Here is a 21013-nt window from a genome sequence, read left to right on the forward strand (position 1 = left end):
CCAGTCTCCTTGAAAACATGCAGTAAAAAAAAACAAAACAAACAAACAACCAACCAAAAGAAAAAAAAGGAACACACCTAATTAATTCCCACCTTTTGCTGAGTTATTTTTCAATCCATTATACAGCCACAATTGAGATCAAAGTAACCTCACAAGGTGAGTTTCCTCGATATAAAAGAAGAGAGTTGTTGTCAGGACTCAGTGTGAACTGTTTGACTCATACTCTCTCATTTACCAGAAGTTGCTTTGTTTACTACAGGACAGACCATCTTCTTTCAGTGACTGTACTTCTTTTAAAATGCGTAACACTTCGAGGGAGTTATTGTAATACTTTGTGTGTTAATTCAGTAGATACTCATTTAGGTTTTAAATATGACAGACTTTTGTTGCAAATTTTCCATAATACTACCTACACAATAAATTCCACCTCATGGGAGTTCCTATGCCAACCTCTACAGAACACTATAAATACAAGGAAACATTTCAGAAGATTTAAATATGAATTCAACATACCACCACCAGAGTCTGAGTTGACAAATTCTGAAAGTTTTGCCTAGTAATTTCAGGTTTGACAGTTCACATTTTCCTTCAATGACTCGGGGTCTTTGAAAAGTTTTAAAACCTGAATTTTATATATTTAGCAAAAGGCTATCAAAAGCTATGAGCCTAAAAGGAAATCTAGAAAGTCACATTCAGAAAAGAAACCTAACACAGAATTAATGTATGCAGCAAAGTTCAACACAGCAGCTCAGGTAAGTGCAAATAAAACCAAATTAATTTTAAAGCAGTAATACTGTTTCATTTCCATTTGCAAAATTAAAGTGAATATATACTCTGTATATATATGTATATCATACAAGATGATACATTCCAGAAGGCTCCATCTGTCCTGCCTCTTGAGCACTTTTCCCTTTTTGGTGTAACACCAGAACACCCGAACTAATGAAACATTACACAAATCACTGCTATTACCTGCATCATGGGATACTTGGTTTCAGCAGGACTTCCAAATCCATTAACGCCAATGAAGCTGGTGCTAAAGTATGAATCCGTTAGATTAGCATCAGCTAACCCACCACCATCCATTCCGGGAACTAAAAGGAAAAGAGAAAAAAAAATGCCTCAGAAAATGTTTCCATAGCCATGGGTTTATTCACTACTATCCATTATATGTATAGATTTTTTTTTTTCCCAGAGGGGAATAGAATATGGTACTACTGTTTTCTCAGCAAAACAACCAAAAACAAAATAGTGCATACCATGAAAAAGGAAGTTAATGAAAGAAGCTACTAAATGAGAGCATTTGTAGCATGAAGTTACAGCACAAATGCAGAAAAGCAATGAGTCTGAACTTTAGAAACAAGAATAACGAGGACAATAACGATATCAAAAAGAAAATAAATCCATTAAAAAAGCTAGAAGGCAAGCTTATTTTATGAAGACCCGTATTCTTGCATGCCCTTCTTGAAAATATATGTGTTAGGTAGAGTCTGGAACTGGATGTGCTGATTCTTTTAAAGGGTAACATATAGAAAATGCACACTTAAAAATGTCTCAAACCCTTTAAAGCACAAACACTTTAAATGCTTCCTTAAGAGCTTAAGACAATTTTCATCATCTCATTCTTTGTTAAGAGGCAACAATTTCCTGAAATGTAGCCAAAAAAATCCTTTAGATTGAAAGCAAGTGTGAAAGATGCAAGGAGATATTCATCCCACTGAAACAAGGGTCTGACATACAAAACTTTAACCACATATAAATTAATTCAATACTAAAAAGTTACAAAGAAAACAAGAAGCTGTCATAATTAACACAAAACTCTCAAGCAGGTATTACTTTGACAGGGAAAAAAAAAAAGGCATTTACAATGGTATGGAAGCTGCAGTTCAAATGAACCTTCTGTAAAAGCACCCACAGTAAATTATAAAGACACTCATCAGTATGGCCAGGCCACTGCGAGCCAACAGGCATGAGTAATGGGTAGCTTCAAGGTAGGAAGGCACACATCCAACTCAGAGGAACATCCTGTACCAAACTATCCAACTTGAACTTCTGGGAGGACTCGCAGCCAGGTGGTGACACCCGGAAACGACTTCCTGATCCTAATCCTCAAAGGAAATAAAATGCAACTTAGTGGCACAGCTAAAGGAATGCATACTATAAACCCTCAATTTTCAACAGAACAGGAATTTTCCCTCCAAAACAGACTGCATAACCTGGTGAGCCATTTCCATGTGCTAGGCACAGGAAACAACAAAAGAAGTACAGTCATATGTAACCACAGGAAGGTCTGGAAGAGGATGATGAGTAGCACGCACACCACAGACAAAAGGAAACACTGTCCAGCTGCACTCCCCTGAGACTGGAGCTGCATGAATCAGCCCACTGGGGGTAACACCAACACCAGTTCAAATGGAGAACTCTATGTGAGAGACCAAATAAATGGAATATCTCAGTGGCAATAAACATCAGTTTTGCAAGGGAAAAAGATTATTGAACTTTTGTTGCCAAATTGAGAATATTATTTGTACATTCTGTAGGTTTGAAGAAAACACCTAAGAAACTTTAAAGATGCTAAGCATTAATGAATTGCTACTTCTTTTTACAAAAATTTTACAAGTTACCTAAGAGAATAGGAAAATAAAACTCCCTCCACTAGTTATGCTCTAGCTCCTCCTTCATAATTTTAAGGAAATAGCTACATAGAAACTTCAGAAGTCCTCTTGCTACAGCCCTAAAAAAGACAAAACTATTTGGATTCATCTTTTAAATGGCTGTTCCTCTTTTGCCTTCATTTAGGAAAGTCGCATTCAGAAGTCTAGGAAAAGTATTTTGTAGTTCAACTGCTGTACTACGGAAAATAGTAATGTCGGCAGTAATGCCAATTACTGTCTCATCCTCCTGCTACAGTTAGTCCCTAACTTATGCTGTCAAGGTTAGCATCTTATACAGGGTTTTCTGGCATCACAAAAAATACTAGGACTCATTCATACCAGAAAACAAAAAAGATAGCAAATCCATATCTAATTGTAGGCAGTTTCAGTCCAGTTTGCCTGTAAATTATCCAAGGTTTTAACTGTGGTTTTTATTTATCTAAAAATACATTTCCAACATAGCTTTCTCTGCCTATACTTCAGCGGTTATCAAAACCTCCTGCAGTTTTTATGCTACACCTTGACTGACCAGGAAAACTGTTTTATTTTCAGGAACAACTGTCATTTTAAGGTACACTATAAAATTTCAGCAGTATATCTGCTACTTCATCTCATGCTTTTGCCTGAAATTATAGAGTCTATCCAATTTTTAACAAACTAGCAAGATACTCCCTCAGATGACACCATCAGCTTTCCAAATCCTTCAGGCTCTGTTAGAGAATTAAGAAAAATACTATTATTCCTGCTTCTCACTATGCTAGAATCATCATGAGAATCCAGGTACCTTCATTTCTCCCTTGAGCAAATACAGCTAAATGCACAAAATCCTTCAAACTGGGAAGAAGCAAATGAAAACTTACACGGAGAAACCCCAGAGCTGTCCTGCAATAACTCCAGACAGGTGGTACAGCTCAGTCACCCAATATCCAAACAAAGCACTTGAATCTGTGACAGTAACCTTGCCAGGGCACAGATACAGCACCAGGTGCTCTGCTCCTGCTCTGGCTGAAACACCCTCAGTGCCAGGCAGGTCAAGCTGCAGGCGGGAGCAGCCTTTCGGCAGCAACCCCAGAGCTGAGCAAGGCTGAGGCTGCTGCTGGGATCTTTGACACTGCAGCCTTTCTACTGCTGCTATTTGCTCCGCCAGCCTATCCAAGACACTTAAAGCTGCTCAAAGCTACAATTTAGGCTATTGGCACAGTGATATCTAACAGGGCACTTCAAACAGCAGAAGCTACTCGAGAACATTTCCTTTTATCATCTCTGTACTGAAGTGCTATGGTTTGGCCACACCAATCAGCCTCCTCGTGCCACTCCAACAAATTGCTGTACTCCAGTGCTGACCCACCTTCGCAGTGCTCAATTCCACTGGTACCATAGCAACTTCAAAATGGCTTTCAACACCAAGGATTTTTATTGTCCTCTTCCAAACTGTCTAGAAACATACTGCTAGCAGAGGGACTCAGAGCACAAGAAACCATATTCCACAGGAACAATCAAAAGAAAACCAGCAAAAGTACACTCATTGGAGCTGAGGACAGTTTTCTTGGCAGTAGCTCAGGTTTAGAACAGAATGCTCTAAAAGTGGCAAGTATAACTATTGCCTTCAAAAGAAAATTCAATACTAGCTTCCTTAAACTGACTTCCCTGTAGCAATTAGCAAGAAAATTAAGCATGCAGAAAAGACAAAAAAAAGTAATTCTTGCATTACTTATAGAGTGAAAAAAAAAGTGTTCAATACATACTCCATTTGTGTTCAAAGGAACATTCAGCTTTTACACTGCTGATAGCCCAGCAAATACCTGAACAGCCAAAGCATTTTTACTGTATTTGCCACCTGGCCTTCTCTATGAGAAGCGGACAACTTTCTCCTCCTTCTGCCAAACATTTAGCAAAAGAAAACTTCTCACTTGCTTCTTGAAGACCACAAATTGAGAAAAATTATTTATCATAAGCAACCCACAAAAGGTCTGCAGAAGTGGGCACACTTTACCACACCAGCAGTATGGTATTAAGAAAGTGGAAGCCTAGGCTGGGGAAAAAAAACTCCAGTCCTCATAAAGTTTTTATTTTTATGTGTTTACTTATTCACATCAGTCCCTGTATTTGATTTATCCATCCCAATCTTTCCAATAGAACAATTGAAAGCAAACACTTTAAAACATTCCATACACCATGCAATTAAAATACCAATGAACTTCTCATGTCTGTCTTTTCTCTTTTAAGACATTGATTACAACTTTAGTAAGTTTAGGCAATTTTAGGAAAACCCTGAATTAGCTATTTTTTTGTTAAAGGAATAAGCCTTTCTGTTGTGCAGCAGCACTATCCATACAGGTTCTTCTTGGACAGAAGCAAAACCTTCCTTATAAAAGCAGAAAGGCTGACCAGGCAGGTCTGAGTAAAGACGGATGCACAAGCAAACAGCAAAGAATCCAGAGGGAAAAAAAAATGGTAACGTGTTATGTAAGCAGCTGTGTGAAAACAACAAATTTCTGAATTCCATCAATATTCAAGACAGAAGGTACATCCAGGCAATTCTGGAAAGAAATTAAATAGAACATCTTGAGAAATTAAGACAAAATTTTCTACTTTTTATACACATTATCTAATACTTTTCTTGCTTGGTGAGTAACATTGTAGCTTAATGTGACAACTGCAATTAAAAATAAATATCTTCTTATATAATTCCTCTCCCACAGAATTTTAGCAGAAAGTAGGCTTCCTGCCAGATGCAGACAGGAAAAAAAAAAAGAAAGACAGTTAGATAGTTACTTTTGCCTTACTCATTACAATGACATTTTTCAGAAACAAAGTATCTCATCACAGCTTAAGTGCTTGAGTAGTACTGCCGCAAACACAACACATGTGCTTCAACTGAAGGAGTCAGTTTCAGGGAATTTTAGTTTAATGCTTGCCTTGTCTAACACTAACACTGTCAGAACACTAATACTAACTGAAAATATTCTGTGATACTTTCATTCTGTGATTTCACTAACCAGTAAACAAATATTACATTATCCTAGACTACTTCTTTTATGAACCCAGTACCAGCACTGATGATCTCCGACATTGTTCATAATACAAGAAAGGATCCTTTCCAATAATGCAATATATTACTTCTAAAGTGAATGAGTAAAGCAAGGCCACAACAGATTTAGCTGACAATTTTCAAAACAACATTTTAAAGATTTCTGGCAAGGTAATAAAACATGGATTTAAATGACTCATTTTGCTATTAGTATTTTTTTTTCCTAAATGTACAATTATTTTTAGGCCAAGTAAAAAGTTTATATATTGTCTTGATTTAAACTCTCAGCACAGCAACAGTGCACTTTTTGCATGCTGGTAAACTGAATCATAGGTTCACTGCATACATGTGCATCCTAAGGACAAGGTGTTATCTCAGCTAGATATAAAGCAGTAAAAAACTGCAGTGCCATATCTCCAGAGGAATTTACAGAGATAGCTATCCTAATATTGAGACAAAAACAATAAAACATTTATACAAAGCTTATCTAAGTAATTTAAGATTTGTGTCCTTTTAGTCACCCAGAAGAACCAAGGTGTCAGAGGAGCTTACACTCATTTTTCTTTTTGTACTGACACATACATTTCTGTACACCAGGAAATCCTGTGCTGCTGGTGCTAACCTCACTTGCACGCCTCAGTGCTATTTTCTCTACAGTGCTCCTACTTGGAACTTGTTAGGGAAACTGGATTCTCCACTGTTCTTATGCCTCTCTCATTTAATGCAATGCTTTTGAAACACAGACTAGGAATCTCTGAAATAGAGGCACCAGACAAAGAAAATGAACCACGCTTCCAGGCATGAGAGGCAAAAATGAAAGCACATGCCTGGGTTAGGACACTGTGACAGAGTGCAGTCAGAGGGAGGACAGCACAAGTGAACCAAGTTGGCTGAAAGGCAGACAGGAAGCAAAACAGTTTGGGAAATCCTGCCTTATTTACAAACACTCCCACTATGCCACGAGATATTCATGGGCAAGCAAAGGAAAACAGCTATCTTTACCATAATAGCAAATGGCTGGGCTGTCTTTTTTTTTTTATATACCTCACGTATCATAGAATCATCTGATGAAGGTGAAGCATCTGAAGAAAGCAGAAAAACAGCATAGGTGCCATTCTTCTGCTCTGTAAAAGTTTTTTACAGAGTCCAGAGCAGCTGCACTCCTCCTCATGGACCAAATCCAAAAGCACAGCGATAATACAAATTAAAGTTGATACTTTCTCAAAAGAGTAATCAGAACTATTCTGTTATCAGAAACAGCAATTTAAAGTGATACAATTACTTAATACCATAGCTTTACCCTCTCCAAGATCTTTTACAATTCCTAAAAAATTGCATTGAACTGTTCAATAAACTGCATCAATTTTTTCAAACATTTAAACTTTTATTTTAATAGCCTCCAACTAAAACTCAACTTTTTATAAAAATAATTTGCATGAAGCATGTGCAGATAACCTGAAGAGAACATAATGATATTTTTCACAGCAGATGGGAGAATGCACAAAAGAAAGGAAAAGTCTTCCTGACATTTGCCTCAGCAGCAGACCAACTGAAGTTGAGAGACTATCCATAAACTACAGAAATCACACACTGTATGACCAGTTTGACAACAACCTGTATAATGTGGGTCTCTGCTCCTACTTTTATATATATTTGCTTCGTTTCTATATCTCTATTCTCAAATTCTTAAAAGGTCAGGAGTAAAAGGCTGTTAAAAAGCAAATTAAAAAATACAAGTTCTAAGCACAAAATATCTTTGAGAATCAAACAAGGCAACCACATGATTGGAACTTTTTTAACTACTGAAAGACTCATGCAGCCTACACACACGCAAGAGTGTGATCATTTTCAACTCACGTCCATACACACACAGCGATTCACCATACCATTTTTCTGGTGGCGTAAAGCATAACATCTTTACTTGAAAGCAGCAAATCAGGAAAACATCAGCACATCAGCTTACTATCTAAATCCCTGCACTGACCCCTTTTCATCAGCTGCCTCACAACCAAGATTATTTTTTCTGCTTTGGAGGTTTTTAGGAAATGCTTGTGCCTCTCACCCTAGCCTCACTTACCCACTTTACCCACAACAGTCTAAATGTGCTTCTAGCTGGTTCCTTACACATGGAAACCTTTCTAAGCTAATCCTCAGAGTCACTACTTTCTGGACATTCAAATCATTCCTGAAGGCCCACTCCTACAGCAATACCTAAAAAAAATCAGTTTCTAGTACCTGCTAGACAGAAATTAAATAGGGATGTCCTCAGTCTTGAAAAACAAGCTTCCCATTACTAAGATATTGCAGAGAGTTTGCTCCTATAACACAACTATCCCCACACTCACACTCCTTTCCTTGTTTGCCTTTGAAGACAGAAAACAATGACAAGAGTAATAGTGCTACAGTATTCTTCAGTACCCAACACAGGATGGGTCCTACCAGAAACAAGTAATTACCAATACTCCTCAGATATCCACAATTCTTGTGAAATATCTGAACTCTGAATGATTTCCTATGCAATAAGGAAAAACCATGAGGTATATACACAGATAAAATGAAAGCAAATTAATAGTGTAATTTTTTTTTCAGTTTCACTGCCCTCAAAATCTCAAATAACTTTTCAGATTGAGACATTTTTCCTTAGCTCTCCCAAATCATATTCCTCCTATGGGCCCTTCACTTAACAGATTCTTGTGAGTCCCTTCCAACTCAGAATATTCTGTGATTCTGTTATTTCCACATGAAACCCATAAAAGCAAAAAGAAAACCCATTTCTAATTATCCGATTTCTGGAGCTGACATATGAGACAAAGTGATTAAGTGAACTCAAACTTTCATTTCCTCTCATGCATCTCTAAGAGGTTATTGGTTTTACTCTTCAATTCTCAATTGTATTGGTCTCCAAAAGCTAAGAATTTTTTCCCATTTCTTAAAGATATTCAGAGCAAAACAAGATGAAAATTGTATGATCTGCCAACTCCCAGAAAAGGCATAATGAAAATTAAAGAGGGAGGTACCTCCAAAGGAAAAAAACCCCAAGTGAGGTACACAACTAATATAGCATCACTCACAGAAAGCACAAACATGTTTGGAAAAAGAATTTTCAACCATACACCTTTACTATAATATGTACTTTCTTCACACAAGTGGAGAAGAAACAAAACCCAGGAAAAGTGAAAAGTATGTGACATACTGCAACTATAATTGTACTTAAAAGTTTCATATAACTGCTTCTAAACACTTCAACTTATAAATACTGAAATGCTACCAAAGATAAGAAAAATCCACATTTTGAATAAACCTGACCACTTTCACTGCATTAAGAAATGCAATCCAACAGAATACCTTTAGTATGAGTTTTGATGAATAGCTATCTTTCCATTTTTTCTGTGTCAGCTGCTTCATCTTGTTTAAAAAGGAGTGTACTGGTAAAGAATCAAGCATCCTTTAAAAATCAGAACATTCACAAATGTCTATGTCTTTCCACTCCAAGCCTAGTGTATTTAGGGATGTCCCAAAACCTAAGCTGTAATGCTCACTAAACCAAACATGGAGCAATTGCATATGGAATTGCTACAGCAGTGGCCACTACTGCCCTGACTGGACATGACATGCAGATGGCTGTGAAAACAGAAATAATGCTTTTATTAGGGCTGTGAAAACAAACATAATGCTTTTATTAGGCCAACCCAACACACGCCAAGTCCTGATGTCCTTTCCACCTTCTCGCAGGCTGTCAATAAACTCTATTCACAGATGGGCTGTTCTCAGCAGCCATAGTAAAACACCACCTTGCAGAAACACAGACCTGTTTTCCAACTACAGATTTCCTAGGAGGGCTTTTGCAAAAGGCTTTCTAGCAGAGAACCAAATGCAAACATGTCATAGTGGGAGGGTGGGCTAGGCTCTGGCACTGTAAACTCTCACAGCAGCAGCAGCACTGCTGCTGTGGCCAGCTCCTCATAGGCAGCCACTGGGCCCAGAGCACACCCAGCACTCCTCAGCTCAGCAGCCCAGTGTTTTATAGGAATCAGAAGCCAGAAGAAAGGGTGAGTACTATGTATTACAAACTTCACAGCAAAATTGGGGCAGAAATTAGCAAATGTCTGGAGCCATACTTCAGCTTGTACCTATCAATATTTAATATGAGATCTACATGCAAAAGAATATTACACCTGTTCAACTACCTGAAAGCTAACAAATACAATGGCAGTTGTCCATGCAACTTTTACTTATCTAAGTACAGGCATGATACATTTTAATACCACAACACTTCCCTCTAGACCTTTCCTCAGGCAGCACTGAGAAGGGATGGCGGCCTAGGAACAAGCCCACAGCATGCAGTAAAGCAGGCTGCTGGTCTGCTGCTTACAGAAGCTGCAAAGTGCTACAGAGAACAGAGGGCACATACAAGAAGAGAAATTCTTCATGCTACCATGCCCTCCTTCCATAGGCTACTCCTTTAAACCCTGTTAACCAAACATATATTTTTCCCTAAAAAGCAACAGTCATTCCTACACCTCTGCTTTTTCTCTAGCCTTTAGATATGTGGGACATACACCTATTAGAAAAGCATCATGAGCAAATTTAAGTAGCTACCAAACTTGGAGAAAATGCATTCTTTTCCTTTCCCCCTTATTTTCTCACAGAAGTTCTCTGTAAAAAGGATTAATGTTTTTAAATAAAATTTTAGATAGGCAATATCAACTACATTCCCTATTCTGTATGCAGTCAGCTGGCCACCTTACTCTTGGAAGGTGAACCTTACTCAGGAGGCTGAGCACTCAACTCTGGTGGAAGAAGCAGGAATGGTGCTTTGAACACATGCTCCATGTCAAATAGTCTGGGGGCAGTGAGCAGCAGTGCTGCCTTCTGAGAGTGGGTGGAGCTCATGGGCATGGCCAGCATTGCCCCCCAGGAATACAAAAATCCACATCATCAAGCCAAAGCCACATTAAGCCAAATACCTCATCATCTCTGACATTGGACTGCAGTAGCTATGTGGACAAAAGTACGAGACAAGGATAAAGTAGGATTTTCCAGCAGGCTTTCAGCCATATATATGTAGGGGAAGATGAGTCTGATCCAGAGATGTGGATTCTTTTGTATTTAATAATCCCAAGGAGAGTTTTCTTCCAAGACTATCTGATCACTTCTGGAATTCTGTCAGATGTTAGTGCCCCAAACATTTATGGGCACAGCATAGCTTAACCACACATCACCTGAGAAACTCCTCCTGGTTAGCTCTGAGGATGTCAGCTGCTCATTCCTCTTCATACTCTAGTACTGGAATACTTCCACACTGGAATATTTCTCGCCTTTTCACTACTCACCATCTCCTCATCACTCAACATTCTTACCACCCATGTGGTGAAAAAAAGTTGGTATTTGGGGAGCCCTTGTGATTACCACAGAAAAACCTATAAGTAAATTAATAATCCTGTACTCAAAGCAGGATTAGAGTAACACGCATGTTAGAATGAGGCACTGACCCACTTTTAACAATAAATAGGACTACCCAGTTAATTAGTCAATGACCATTATCTCCTCTGTGCACTGAATGAGGCTGGTGTCCAGTGAGAAAGGAGCAAGAGAAGGTGGCCTCCATAGTCACTTTAAGACTACAAAATACTTCTGAATTAGGCAGGTGATTTTTGGCAATTACCACTTTCATATTCCTAACTTCAGAACTTTCTTAATATGACTTTGTGTCTTACTTCCTACATGCACAGAAATAAAACTTTCATTCCATCCACTTGTAAATCATACTGTAAACATCACAGGCCATCAGCAAGGTAAGGAATTTAGATACTAGCCTCTCAGTTCCTACATATATCAACTTCAGATTTTGAACGATTATTTTCCTTATTTTTTTCACAAATGCATCCCAAACCAAAGTTTAGAAGCGAGATTAGGCCCATTTCCTGGCTTTTCAACTTTAATTTGCCTGGCCTTTGTTTCTGGACTCTTTTTCCTAGCTAGTGTCCTTCAAGATCCACCAGTGGAAGCTTTTGCCCCTCCAACAAGCAATGTGGCCTTCCCAGCAGGCAGCCACTGACAGCATCGTAGCGGGTTTCTCCATTCTTGGTGCCCCCACTCCTCAACTGGGTACAACTGCAGCAAGCATGTTCAATGGAAGCAAGTGTTTCAAATAATTTAACTGCTCAGCAGTATCAATTCCCAAGCACACACAAATACTGAAGGTTTTTGCCTTAGATTCAGCGCTTAGGCAATTTTTTAAACTGTTTCTTAGAAGAGCAACCTTCATATAGGTGCTTTTACCTGCAAACTAAGTTATGCATCCTCTCCCCACGTCTGAATCCCCTAATCATTTTCTTTCCCCTAGGGAAAAGATAAGTTTCACACCAAACTCTGTCCAAACGAAAAATTAACAAAGATTGACTTATTGCTGCTGAATCCCTCTAACACATTTCTATTTAATAAAAAAAAAAAAAAAAAAAAAAAAAGGCAAGAGAGCCTTCAGCTTGAATAACTTAAGTTCAAGAAAAATCTGGAAGATTTTTAATAGAAAACCTTATGCAGTAGTATATTAAAGGCTCACATTGAGAAGCTACCAACTACAGAGATAATACTCAGTGGCACAAGCTCACCACACCTGGCAAAACAACAACTGCAGAACTGCAGGACCCTGAAAGATTTATCAAGCACTAAAAACCTATGTACAGGGTGCTGAGCATGGTTGCATTTTAATTTCAGAAAAAATATGGTTGTGACCATTTAGTAGCTAAAGCATTTAATGTAAATAAATGCCATGTTTGTGTCAAAAATCAATAATGCAGCCAAGCTGAATATACTCATGTAAGAAGCACGGCTTTTCTCAAGAAGCACGTTTTCCTAGCCTGCCAAATGCTGCTTCACCTACAAAACAAATGGTTATTAAAATCACTTTACTGCAAGCTCCATCTAACTATCGGCCTGCACATCAGGGGGATGCAACACCAACCAGCAAGAGCAGTGCAGCTCTGCATGACACACAAGCTATCTGAACTCTCACCATTTGAAAAGGGGCTGCGCATGAGGGCTAGAAAACCTCAAAAAAAGATTCTGAGACAATTTCTGCTCACAATAGTAAATAACGTAGACGCCTATCACAGAATCATAGTAACATTGAGGCTGGAAGGGATCTGGGGATCATCCAGCTCAATCCCCCTGCCAAGGCAGGATCACCTACACCAGGTTACACAGAAATCCGTCCAGGTGGGGTTTGAATGCTCCCAGACAGGGAGATTCCATAATCCCCCTGGGCAGCCTGTTCCAATGCTCTGCCACTCTCAATGTAAGGCAATTCTTCTCATGATGAAGTGAATCGCAATTTATATTTTTTTTTCGTAATTTTAACGTTATATTTTAACTGGAGCATTTCAACCTTCCAGGAGCCGACATTCAATACACGCTGTTCGGAAAAGCCCATCCAAGGGTACCGCTCGGGAAAGCGCTGCCTCCCTGTTCCCGGCCTGACTTCGGGCAGGGGATACCCGTGAACCTACACCAAGCCTAGCGGTAGAGGGACGGATGGACAGCTGCCCGGGAGCCCCTTTAAAGCCACACAGGAGGAACCCCCTCCCACAAACACCTGCCCGCTCCTTCCCATCGGTGCGGGCCGGATCTCCTCTGGGCAGCCAGCCCAGCCCCGTCCGCCCACCCGGGACGGCCGCAGCCGGGCAGGCGGCCCGGGGTCCCCCGCCACCACCATGGCTGTTGTTATTTGTTTCCGGCAGCACCGCGGCGTGTCGGGGATGAGGAACACCGCGCCGCCCGCCGCCCGCTCCCGGCAGCGCCCCTACCCCTACCCCACCGCACCGCACCCCCGGGCCGCCCCGCCGCACTCACTCGCCAGCCGCGGGCCATCCAGCCCCCCGCCGCCGCCGCCGCCGCCTCCCGCCCCCAGCTCGGCTTTCTTAGGCCCCACCACCGCTGCCGCCGGGCCCGAGCTGGCCCCGTGAGCCGAGTAGCCCGGCCCGGCGGCGGCGGCGGGTGGGGGGATGCCGAGCGGGAGCCCGCCGAGGGGGGGTGCGGCGGGCCCCGGGCCGGCGGGGGCGGCGCCCGGCTCCTCATGCAGGAACTGGCACTCCTCGCCGTAGAAGCAGGTCTTGTCCTTGGCGTAGTAGCGGCAGAACTTCAGCTTCACGGCCCCGCCGCCGCCGCCGCCGGCCCCCGCCCCGCCGGCCGCCGGACCCGCCACGCCGACCCCCGCCCCCGGCGGCGGCCCCACCACCGGCGACGGCGACGAGCAGGGCAGGCCGCTGCTGTTCATGGCAACCGCCCCGCCGCCGGGGTCGGCACCATGGGGAAGGGGGCGGGCAGGGGGAAGGGGCGCGGGGACCGCCGTCACCCCGGGTCCGGCTCCGGAAGGGGCAGGAGGAGGAGGAGGGGGCGACTCCGCGCCTCTTAAAGGGGCCGCGCGGCCCGGGGCGGCGGCGCCTCCTCCTCCTCAGCGGTCCCGGCGCTCGGGGTTGTTTATGCCATTTTCCTCTTCCTGAGCGGCCGCGCCTGCGCCGGCGCGGAGCATCCTGGGTAGCGCCGCCGGCCGGGCCGCGGAGGCGGAGGGGGAGCCGGTGCCGCGGGAAGGAAGGAGGGAGGGAGGGGTAGCGGCGGCGGCGGGACGCTCCGCTGGCGGCCGAGTGCCGTGGCCGGCGGGGCCGGGGCGGCGAGGGGCGCTAAGAGGCCGTGGCGGGAGTGTCAGGCGGCAGGTGACCCCCGGCCCCTGCCCCGGGGCCGCTCGGCTCTCAAGCGCTGTGCCGGGCTGGATCTCGAGCTTTCTCCCGCTTCGCGGGGTCCGGGTCAAGGCACCGGCCGTCCCCGCAGGATCTCCAGCGGTTTCCCTCCACAGAAGTTTCCCTTTCCTGCCATAAAACCACACGGCAGCCTGCTGGCCGTGCCGTGCCTGCTGGCATAACGGGAACGCGGCCAGAGGGATTCGCCTTCTCCCGGTGACGAGACGAAGTTCTCGACGAAGAAAATGCTTCACGTCTTTACCCCGGAGCTCGGAGAACTTCGTTACGTGAATTTTAGCTGACTGTCTTGCGATGCTACTCAAGATTTTAATTTTTTTCAATTTTTACTCAGTCAAGTTGTTGGCATAGCTCGTGGTGCTGAAATAGCTGAAATAGTGTGTATATATGTAGTTGAGAAAATATAAGTTAAAGTGTACTTGACATTATTTTGGTAAGGAAAACATTTACTGTAGAATTAAGATTACTTGTTGTCTATCATAGCCTTCTCTCTTATTAAAAATGAAAAGAAAATCAGGGCCTGCCTAGACGATGCTTTGACAGTTTGTGTGAAAAGAAATTTAAAAATAATGAGTGAGCTTGTCTCATTGGAACAAATCAAAATCTTTCTTCCTCAGATAGAGTGTTCAAAGGCCTTGAGAAATAAACGTGCCTTAAGCTGAAATCTCAAGATCAAAAATTTTGGACAGAAAACTAGAGAAAGGACAAGACTACAACAGTGTTAGACTTCAGTTTTAGACTGTATACCAAGAACACAGGGTGAGGATATAATCTCTCTGTCATTCCGCACCAATTTTTCTGAAGGTTTTTGCCTTAGATTCAGGGCTTGAGCAAACTTTTTTAATCTGTTTTTTAGAAAAGCATTCTTCATTATAGGAGCTTTTAGCTGCAAACTAAATTATTCATCCTCTCCCCAAGTCTGAATCCCCTAACCATTTTCTTTCACATAGAGAAAAACTTTTAGCTTCTTTCAACAGTATGGCAAAGAGCTCACAGCTTCTCTCTTCCTCCAAGCTTGAAAAGTAGGCCAAAGAATGGAAAGACCCTGTTGGTTTCTCCATTAAAGTCTGGGTGTCAGAGCTCAGACAAACAGCAGATTCCATGAGGGAGAGAGACCTCATTAATGCCCCAACCATGGGAAACATTTCACTCCCAATTTGCACCTTCTGAATAACCAAAATCGGTTTGCTTTAGTGCACAGATGGGTCCCAGTTGCTTTAGGTGAGGTGCCCACAGTGCTGCTTGGTTGTGTATCACTCAGCCCCCTGGCATTAGTGTCATGCCTCAGAGGAGTGAAAACAAGGGCTTCCCTGCACTGTTCCAGCTACACATGGGTGCCTGCAGGTGACACTCCCTCAGCTGCTGCAGGAAGAAAGAGTCTGGGAGTGCATTGTTTTCTCTCCCTTTGTCCTGCTGATTGGTGCCCAGGGAACATGCCAGCAGATGGTGGAGGTCTCAGGCAGATGGGGACTTTAAGGGGCATGGGTTTAGGGGAATGGGAGGTAGAAGGTGTTTCATTGAGGTAATGCCAGGGGTGAGGGGGAGACAGGAACCCAATATCATTCTCTGCTTAAACCTTACCATCAATAGTCTATCACCTCTTATTCCAGGAATGATGTCCCTTGGAAAAATCCCTTCCCTCCCCAGAGGTCAGACTGGGTAGAAAAGTTGTGTGTACATGTGAGGTGGTTTGAAAGGGAGGCACAAAAATGTTAGTAAGGGAGAAGAAAAATCTCAGCTTTCACCCAGAGTTTTCCCAAGATCTGTGGGCCCTTTGTCTGGAGCGTTAGTATTGTGGATTTAATGGTATCAAATTATCTTACAAGAGATTTGATGATACACATAGGGTAATGCCTTTTCTGGGTAAACTGGTTGAACATGAAGTTTATTCTTCCAAGCAAAGACTTGAGATGCATAGCCACTCCCATTGCTGAAGTGTATTCTAACCTGTGTTTTCAGCCTTGTGAATCTGCTTTTCCCACAGCTCTTTTGCTGATCTCTGCATATGTCTAATATTACATGTGCACGGTGAGGTTAGGAACAAGGACACAAACGGGCTTGTGTACGCACGACCCACATTTATTCTATCTGCGTGCTGTAGCTCAGGTTCAAAACATTCCTACTGGACGTGGGAAGAGCTGAGATAGTGAACTGGGTAGTAGTGCATGATCCTGCCAGCCTGAGTGCCCACCTAGCAATGAGGTGTGCAGCGTGGTGCCAGGAATGCTGGGGTTCTCCCCCACCAAAGTCAGCCTAAGTACTGTACCTCAGCCACTAAGCAGCAAACCAGCTTGGAAATGTCCCTCACCTTTTCTACATTGTCTTGTCCAGTAGAGCAGAACCAAAAATGGGAAGAGGCTCAGGAGCCTCTTTTTGTGACTCTGGCAAGCTTTCATCTCTCCTGTCCCTTCATTTCTGTTCACTGAATACAAGGACGTGGTCTGAAGACTGACCAGCAGGAAGTGAATGTCCATATGGGAGCCTGACATCTTCTCATGAATCATGTCTTCTCCAGATTCTGATTTTTATTGCCTGTTCCTGCTGGTCAGCCAGAGTGCTGAGGAGGCCCACAGACCATTCTCTGTCTGCTTCAGCTTGCTCCCCTGCTTCCTGTAGTGCATGGGGATGTAGTATGCATTCCTGCAAAGGAGTGATTGATGATGTTATTTTTTTCACAAAACTAGGTCCCCGATCATCGCAGCTGGCACCTCTGTGGAGAGTGTTGCTGTACTTTGCATGAAATTCAGGAAGCAAGAGGAAGGAGAAAGAGATAGATACCCCTGGGTCTTGTCCCACTTTGTAGTTAAGTGATAACTGTGGTGTGCTTTTTGACCCAGAAAGGGGGAAATACCGCTGTATGCATGCCTGCAGCCATGGCCAAGTGACAGAGTTTGTATGAGCTGTGCCAGAAAGGCAGAACCAAACATTAGGAGATGAAAAATCGGGGGGGGGGGGGGGGTAATCCTTGGAAAGGAAACATCTGCCAAGAGCTCTTTTTTTCCAGCCAAATCAGCTTGCAAGTGCCAAGCAGCTCCCCCCTAACATTTCAACCACTCTTGAGAAAATAATGTTTGCTATTGAGAGTGACAGTTTCTCTTTGTGTCAACCCAGAATTAACATGTTTATTAAATCATGTGGAAACAGATCCTTAAGTGCAGGCTGGCATCAGATAATGCAAATGAATAACAATACTTTTAAAAGGGAAAGAGTTACTGTAGCTGACTGGTTTTTTAAGGTATAGGCAAGACAAGTTTTGTAGGTAGGAATCTTGTTTAACCAACCAAGTAGTTGGAAAAAGTAATGTGTGAACACTGGGTTTTTTCCAGTAGAATCAGCTGGGTCTATTAGAAGATACTATCTCTACTATAAAACTGGCCCTAGTATTACTGAAACAGATCAAAGGAAATAATACTTCTAAACAAAGTTTTCACATAATCTGAATTTAACTTTTAAAGTCTACTATTATAGTATATAATTAAGGGAAAAACCAGATGTGATCAGGGTCCACAGAAATATTAGATGAGAATTTAATGTTTATGAATTTTTCATAATTGCTAATAATTCATATTTTTTTCAAATAAAACCTGATACTTCAGGCTATGCACCAGCTACTGTCTGAAGTCAGAGGGAGATTGCCACTCTTGAGCAGATTATTCCACAAAATTAGGGAGTTTTTTATCTGCCTTTGAAATATTTGAGAATTACTAATATGGCAGTCAGGACATTGGACTGCATGCACTGACCTGCTGTGGCAATACCCATGGATCCCTAACTGGGCAGTTGTCTTTACTAACTATCTGGAAGAAACCAAGTGTTTCTCCCAACCAGACTCCTATTCATGTGTAAAAAAAAATTCACTTCAACTCAGTGAAGTTTTGAATTCAAATTAAGTCACAAACCAGCAGTTGACCCTGAAGTGCTCTTCTAGCACCAACATTAATAATGTATGCTAACACTTATATTAATAATGTACGGGGGGGAGGTCTTAGCCCTAAGCTAAAATTAAAATTAATAGGAGCACTAAAATATAAGTCTAGTTTCACTGTGCTGGTGTGGCTTAGCTAGAGAATGCTCCACTGGCATAGGCTTTATCTACCTGTTGCAGTGAAGGCCAACCAGGATGTGACATAAGATGGCTAAAATACTTGATAACAACAGAAACCATTTTCTCATGGTGGAAAAAAGCCCTGCTCACTCAAAGAATGCTTTACTGTCATATACATGTGTATGATATATTCATTGAATCCTTTCAGACCCCAGTCCAGCATCTTTAGGAATAAGTTAATATGGCAGAATTTATAAATATGCTTTGGCTTAGTCCAGTAGATGTGAACTGTCCTAGCTGGTTCTTACACAGAAGCTTTTACACTGAAAACCTGACATATACATTAAGGCTTCTGATACCAGATCAGCTGAATCACCAGCAACAGATTTGCATTACTAAACAATAGTTTCTCCTTATCAGGATCACAAAAAAGCAAAATGTCTTCAATGGAATCCTAGCAGCTACCAGTGCTGAGTGCATCAGGTGGAAGAGAAAACAAAGCACTTGGGTCACTTGCCAGTTTTAAATCAGAGGACAAGGATCCACTTGCCTGGTAGATATGTAAGTGTTTAGACAGGTCTTTGCCAGACTACCCTACTGACAGTGAGCACTCAGTGGCTGGGATAGATGTCTGTTCTTTTCAGAACAGAAGTGCAAACTGTCTACCCCTGTTTTCTGAGGGCAAAACCTTTATATATGTCTAGGGTTGAAAGGGCTACAGGAAAGTACAAAACACATAATTGGTAAAGATGTTGAACTGATTTGGTCCCAAAACTGATCCCTCAGGAACACCACTTGTCACTGCTTTCCACTTGGATGTGAAGCCACTGACCACAATTCCTTGAGTGTAACCGTGCAGCCAATTCCTTGTCCACCAATTGGTGCCTCTGTCAAATTCATGTCTGTCCAGCTTAGACACAAAGTTTCATGCAGGACAGTGGCCAATTCTTTACATAAGTCCAGGTAAATGGTGTCAGTTGCTCTTCCCTCACACACCAAAGCTGTAACCTCATCATAGAAGGCCACCAGATTTGTCAGGTGTCATTTGCCCTTAGTGAAGTCATTTTGGCTGTCACCAATCACCTCCTTATTTTCCATGTGCCTTCTAATAGTTTCTAGGGGAATCTGCTCTGTGATCTTGACAGACACCGAGGCTGACTACTGGTCTTCAGTTCCTTAGGTCTTTTTTTTTTCCTAAAGATGATAAGGGATTGGGGTATCTGGTAAGGGATTGGGAGTGAAATGGCTGGGACTATTTAGCCTGTAGAAGAGAAGGCTCAGAGGAAACCTTATCAATGTGTACAAATATCTGATGGGGGAGCCAGACTCATTTCAGTGACAGGGCCAGATGCAATGTGCACAAACTGTAACAGGGGAAGTTCACTCTGAATATCAGGAAACATTTTTATACTGTGAGGTGTTTAAGTGCTGAATAGATTGCCAGGAAAAGTTGTGGGCTCTCCATCCCTGTTGATATTTCAAACTGTACTGGATGTGCTCTGGGACAGCCTGTAGTAGCTGATCACATTTTGAGTATAGCACTGGACTAGGCAGTCTTCAGAGGTGTCTTAAAACCTCATTCATGCTGAGGGACTGTCTATCAGCACAGGCTGTGGGAAAAAAAGGGGCAACCTGCCAGTCAAAAAAGCTTGTTTCCAGCATGGTATTTTCCTGTTTGCATCGATTTCTTTAATGCCCGTGGAATCCTTTGCTTCCTTTTCCCATTTTTGCATCCTTGCAAATGTGTACCTCCCTAATTTTCATATCATTTCAGCTCCTGCCTTTGCACTGCAAAACACACAAATTTGTGTTGAGCACCACAGTACAATGCCATTGACTCAGTCAGTGTGTCTGAGGCAGTCTTGTGAGAGATCATGCATTCATATCCATGAACAATGCTGGCCTCTGTGCCCCATTGCCTCTGCAGTTACCTTCAGGATGTTTTATTATATCTTCTTTTAGCTATGGTATGTCTGTCTAGTTCTGATTCATCTACATTTTTATTTTGACTTCCCTAATGCAGAAGGTATTTTATTATTGATACCAGGCAGGTACCAATAAAAAATCTAAATATAATCTCTGAGACGTTTCTGAGAACACTTTACCAGCACTGAGTTTATTTGCTTAGGGATTCTTTTTATCCAGCTTCTGAACAATTCTGCTATTGTTCAGAACCTGGATAAAAGAATTGTTCAGAACCTGGATAACAATGAATGCTTAGCCTTTGGCAAGTAAAAATAACAACTGAATGAACAAAAAATATAGCATTATATATAAAATATAACAGCTGAGCAAATGATAAACATCCCCTGGTCTGTCCTGACAGATCATAGGGGAGATGCTCAAGCTTAATCCTTAGAAGTGGATGCGGTTTCTGCCTGGTGACTGTGATGCACAGCTGTGCAAGACAGGGAGTTCTGTCTGCCCCTCTGCAGTGTCCTGTTCTGGTACAAATCAGTGGGGCTTGCTGGCACCAGCAAGTTCAGCTACACCTGGGCACACCAGCAATCTGGAGCTGATGAGGAGGCTG

At 42.3% G+C, this 21013-nt stretch overlaps 1 protein-coding gene across 12 annotated transcripts in view; it reads right to left on the reverse strand.

Moving 5' to 3' along the window:
- Positions 1-14201, reverse strand: part of PAN3 (poly(A) specific ribonuclease subunit PAN3) — a 79440-nt gene extending 65239 nt beyond the window's left edge. For 4 of the 12 annotated variants that reach the window (XM_077173835.1, XM_077173832.1, XM_077173834.1 and 1 more), the window contains exons 1-2: positions 13537-14199; positions 967-1094 (exon numbers count right to left, since the gene is read on the reverse strand). In XM_077173835.1, coding sequence (XP_077029950.1) covers positions 967-1094; positions 13537-13960 — 552 coding nt within the window. In that variant the 5' untranslated portion in view covers positions 13961-14199. Of the gene's footprint in view, positions 1-92; positions 172-966; positions 1095-13536 lie in introns of those variants that run through there. The other 8 variants (XR_013180951.1, XM_077173831.1, XM_077173833.1 and 5 more) reach the window with 4 other exon arrangements.
- Between the last annotated feature and the right edge of the window lie 6812 nt (positions 14202-21013).

Source organism: Agelaius phoeniceus, chromosome 2 (assembly GCF_051311805.1).
Source record: "Agelaius phoeniceus isolate bAgePho1 chromosome 2, bAgePho1.hap1, whole genome shotgun sequence".
Lineage (NCBI taxonomy): Eukaryota > Metazoa > Chordata > Aves > Passeriformes > Icteridae > Agelaius > Agelaius phoeniceus.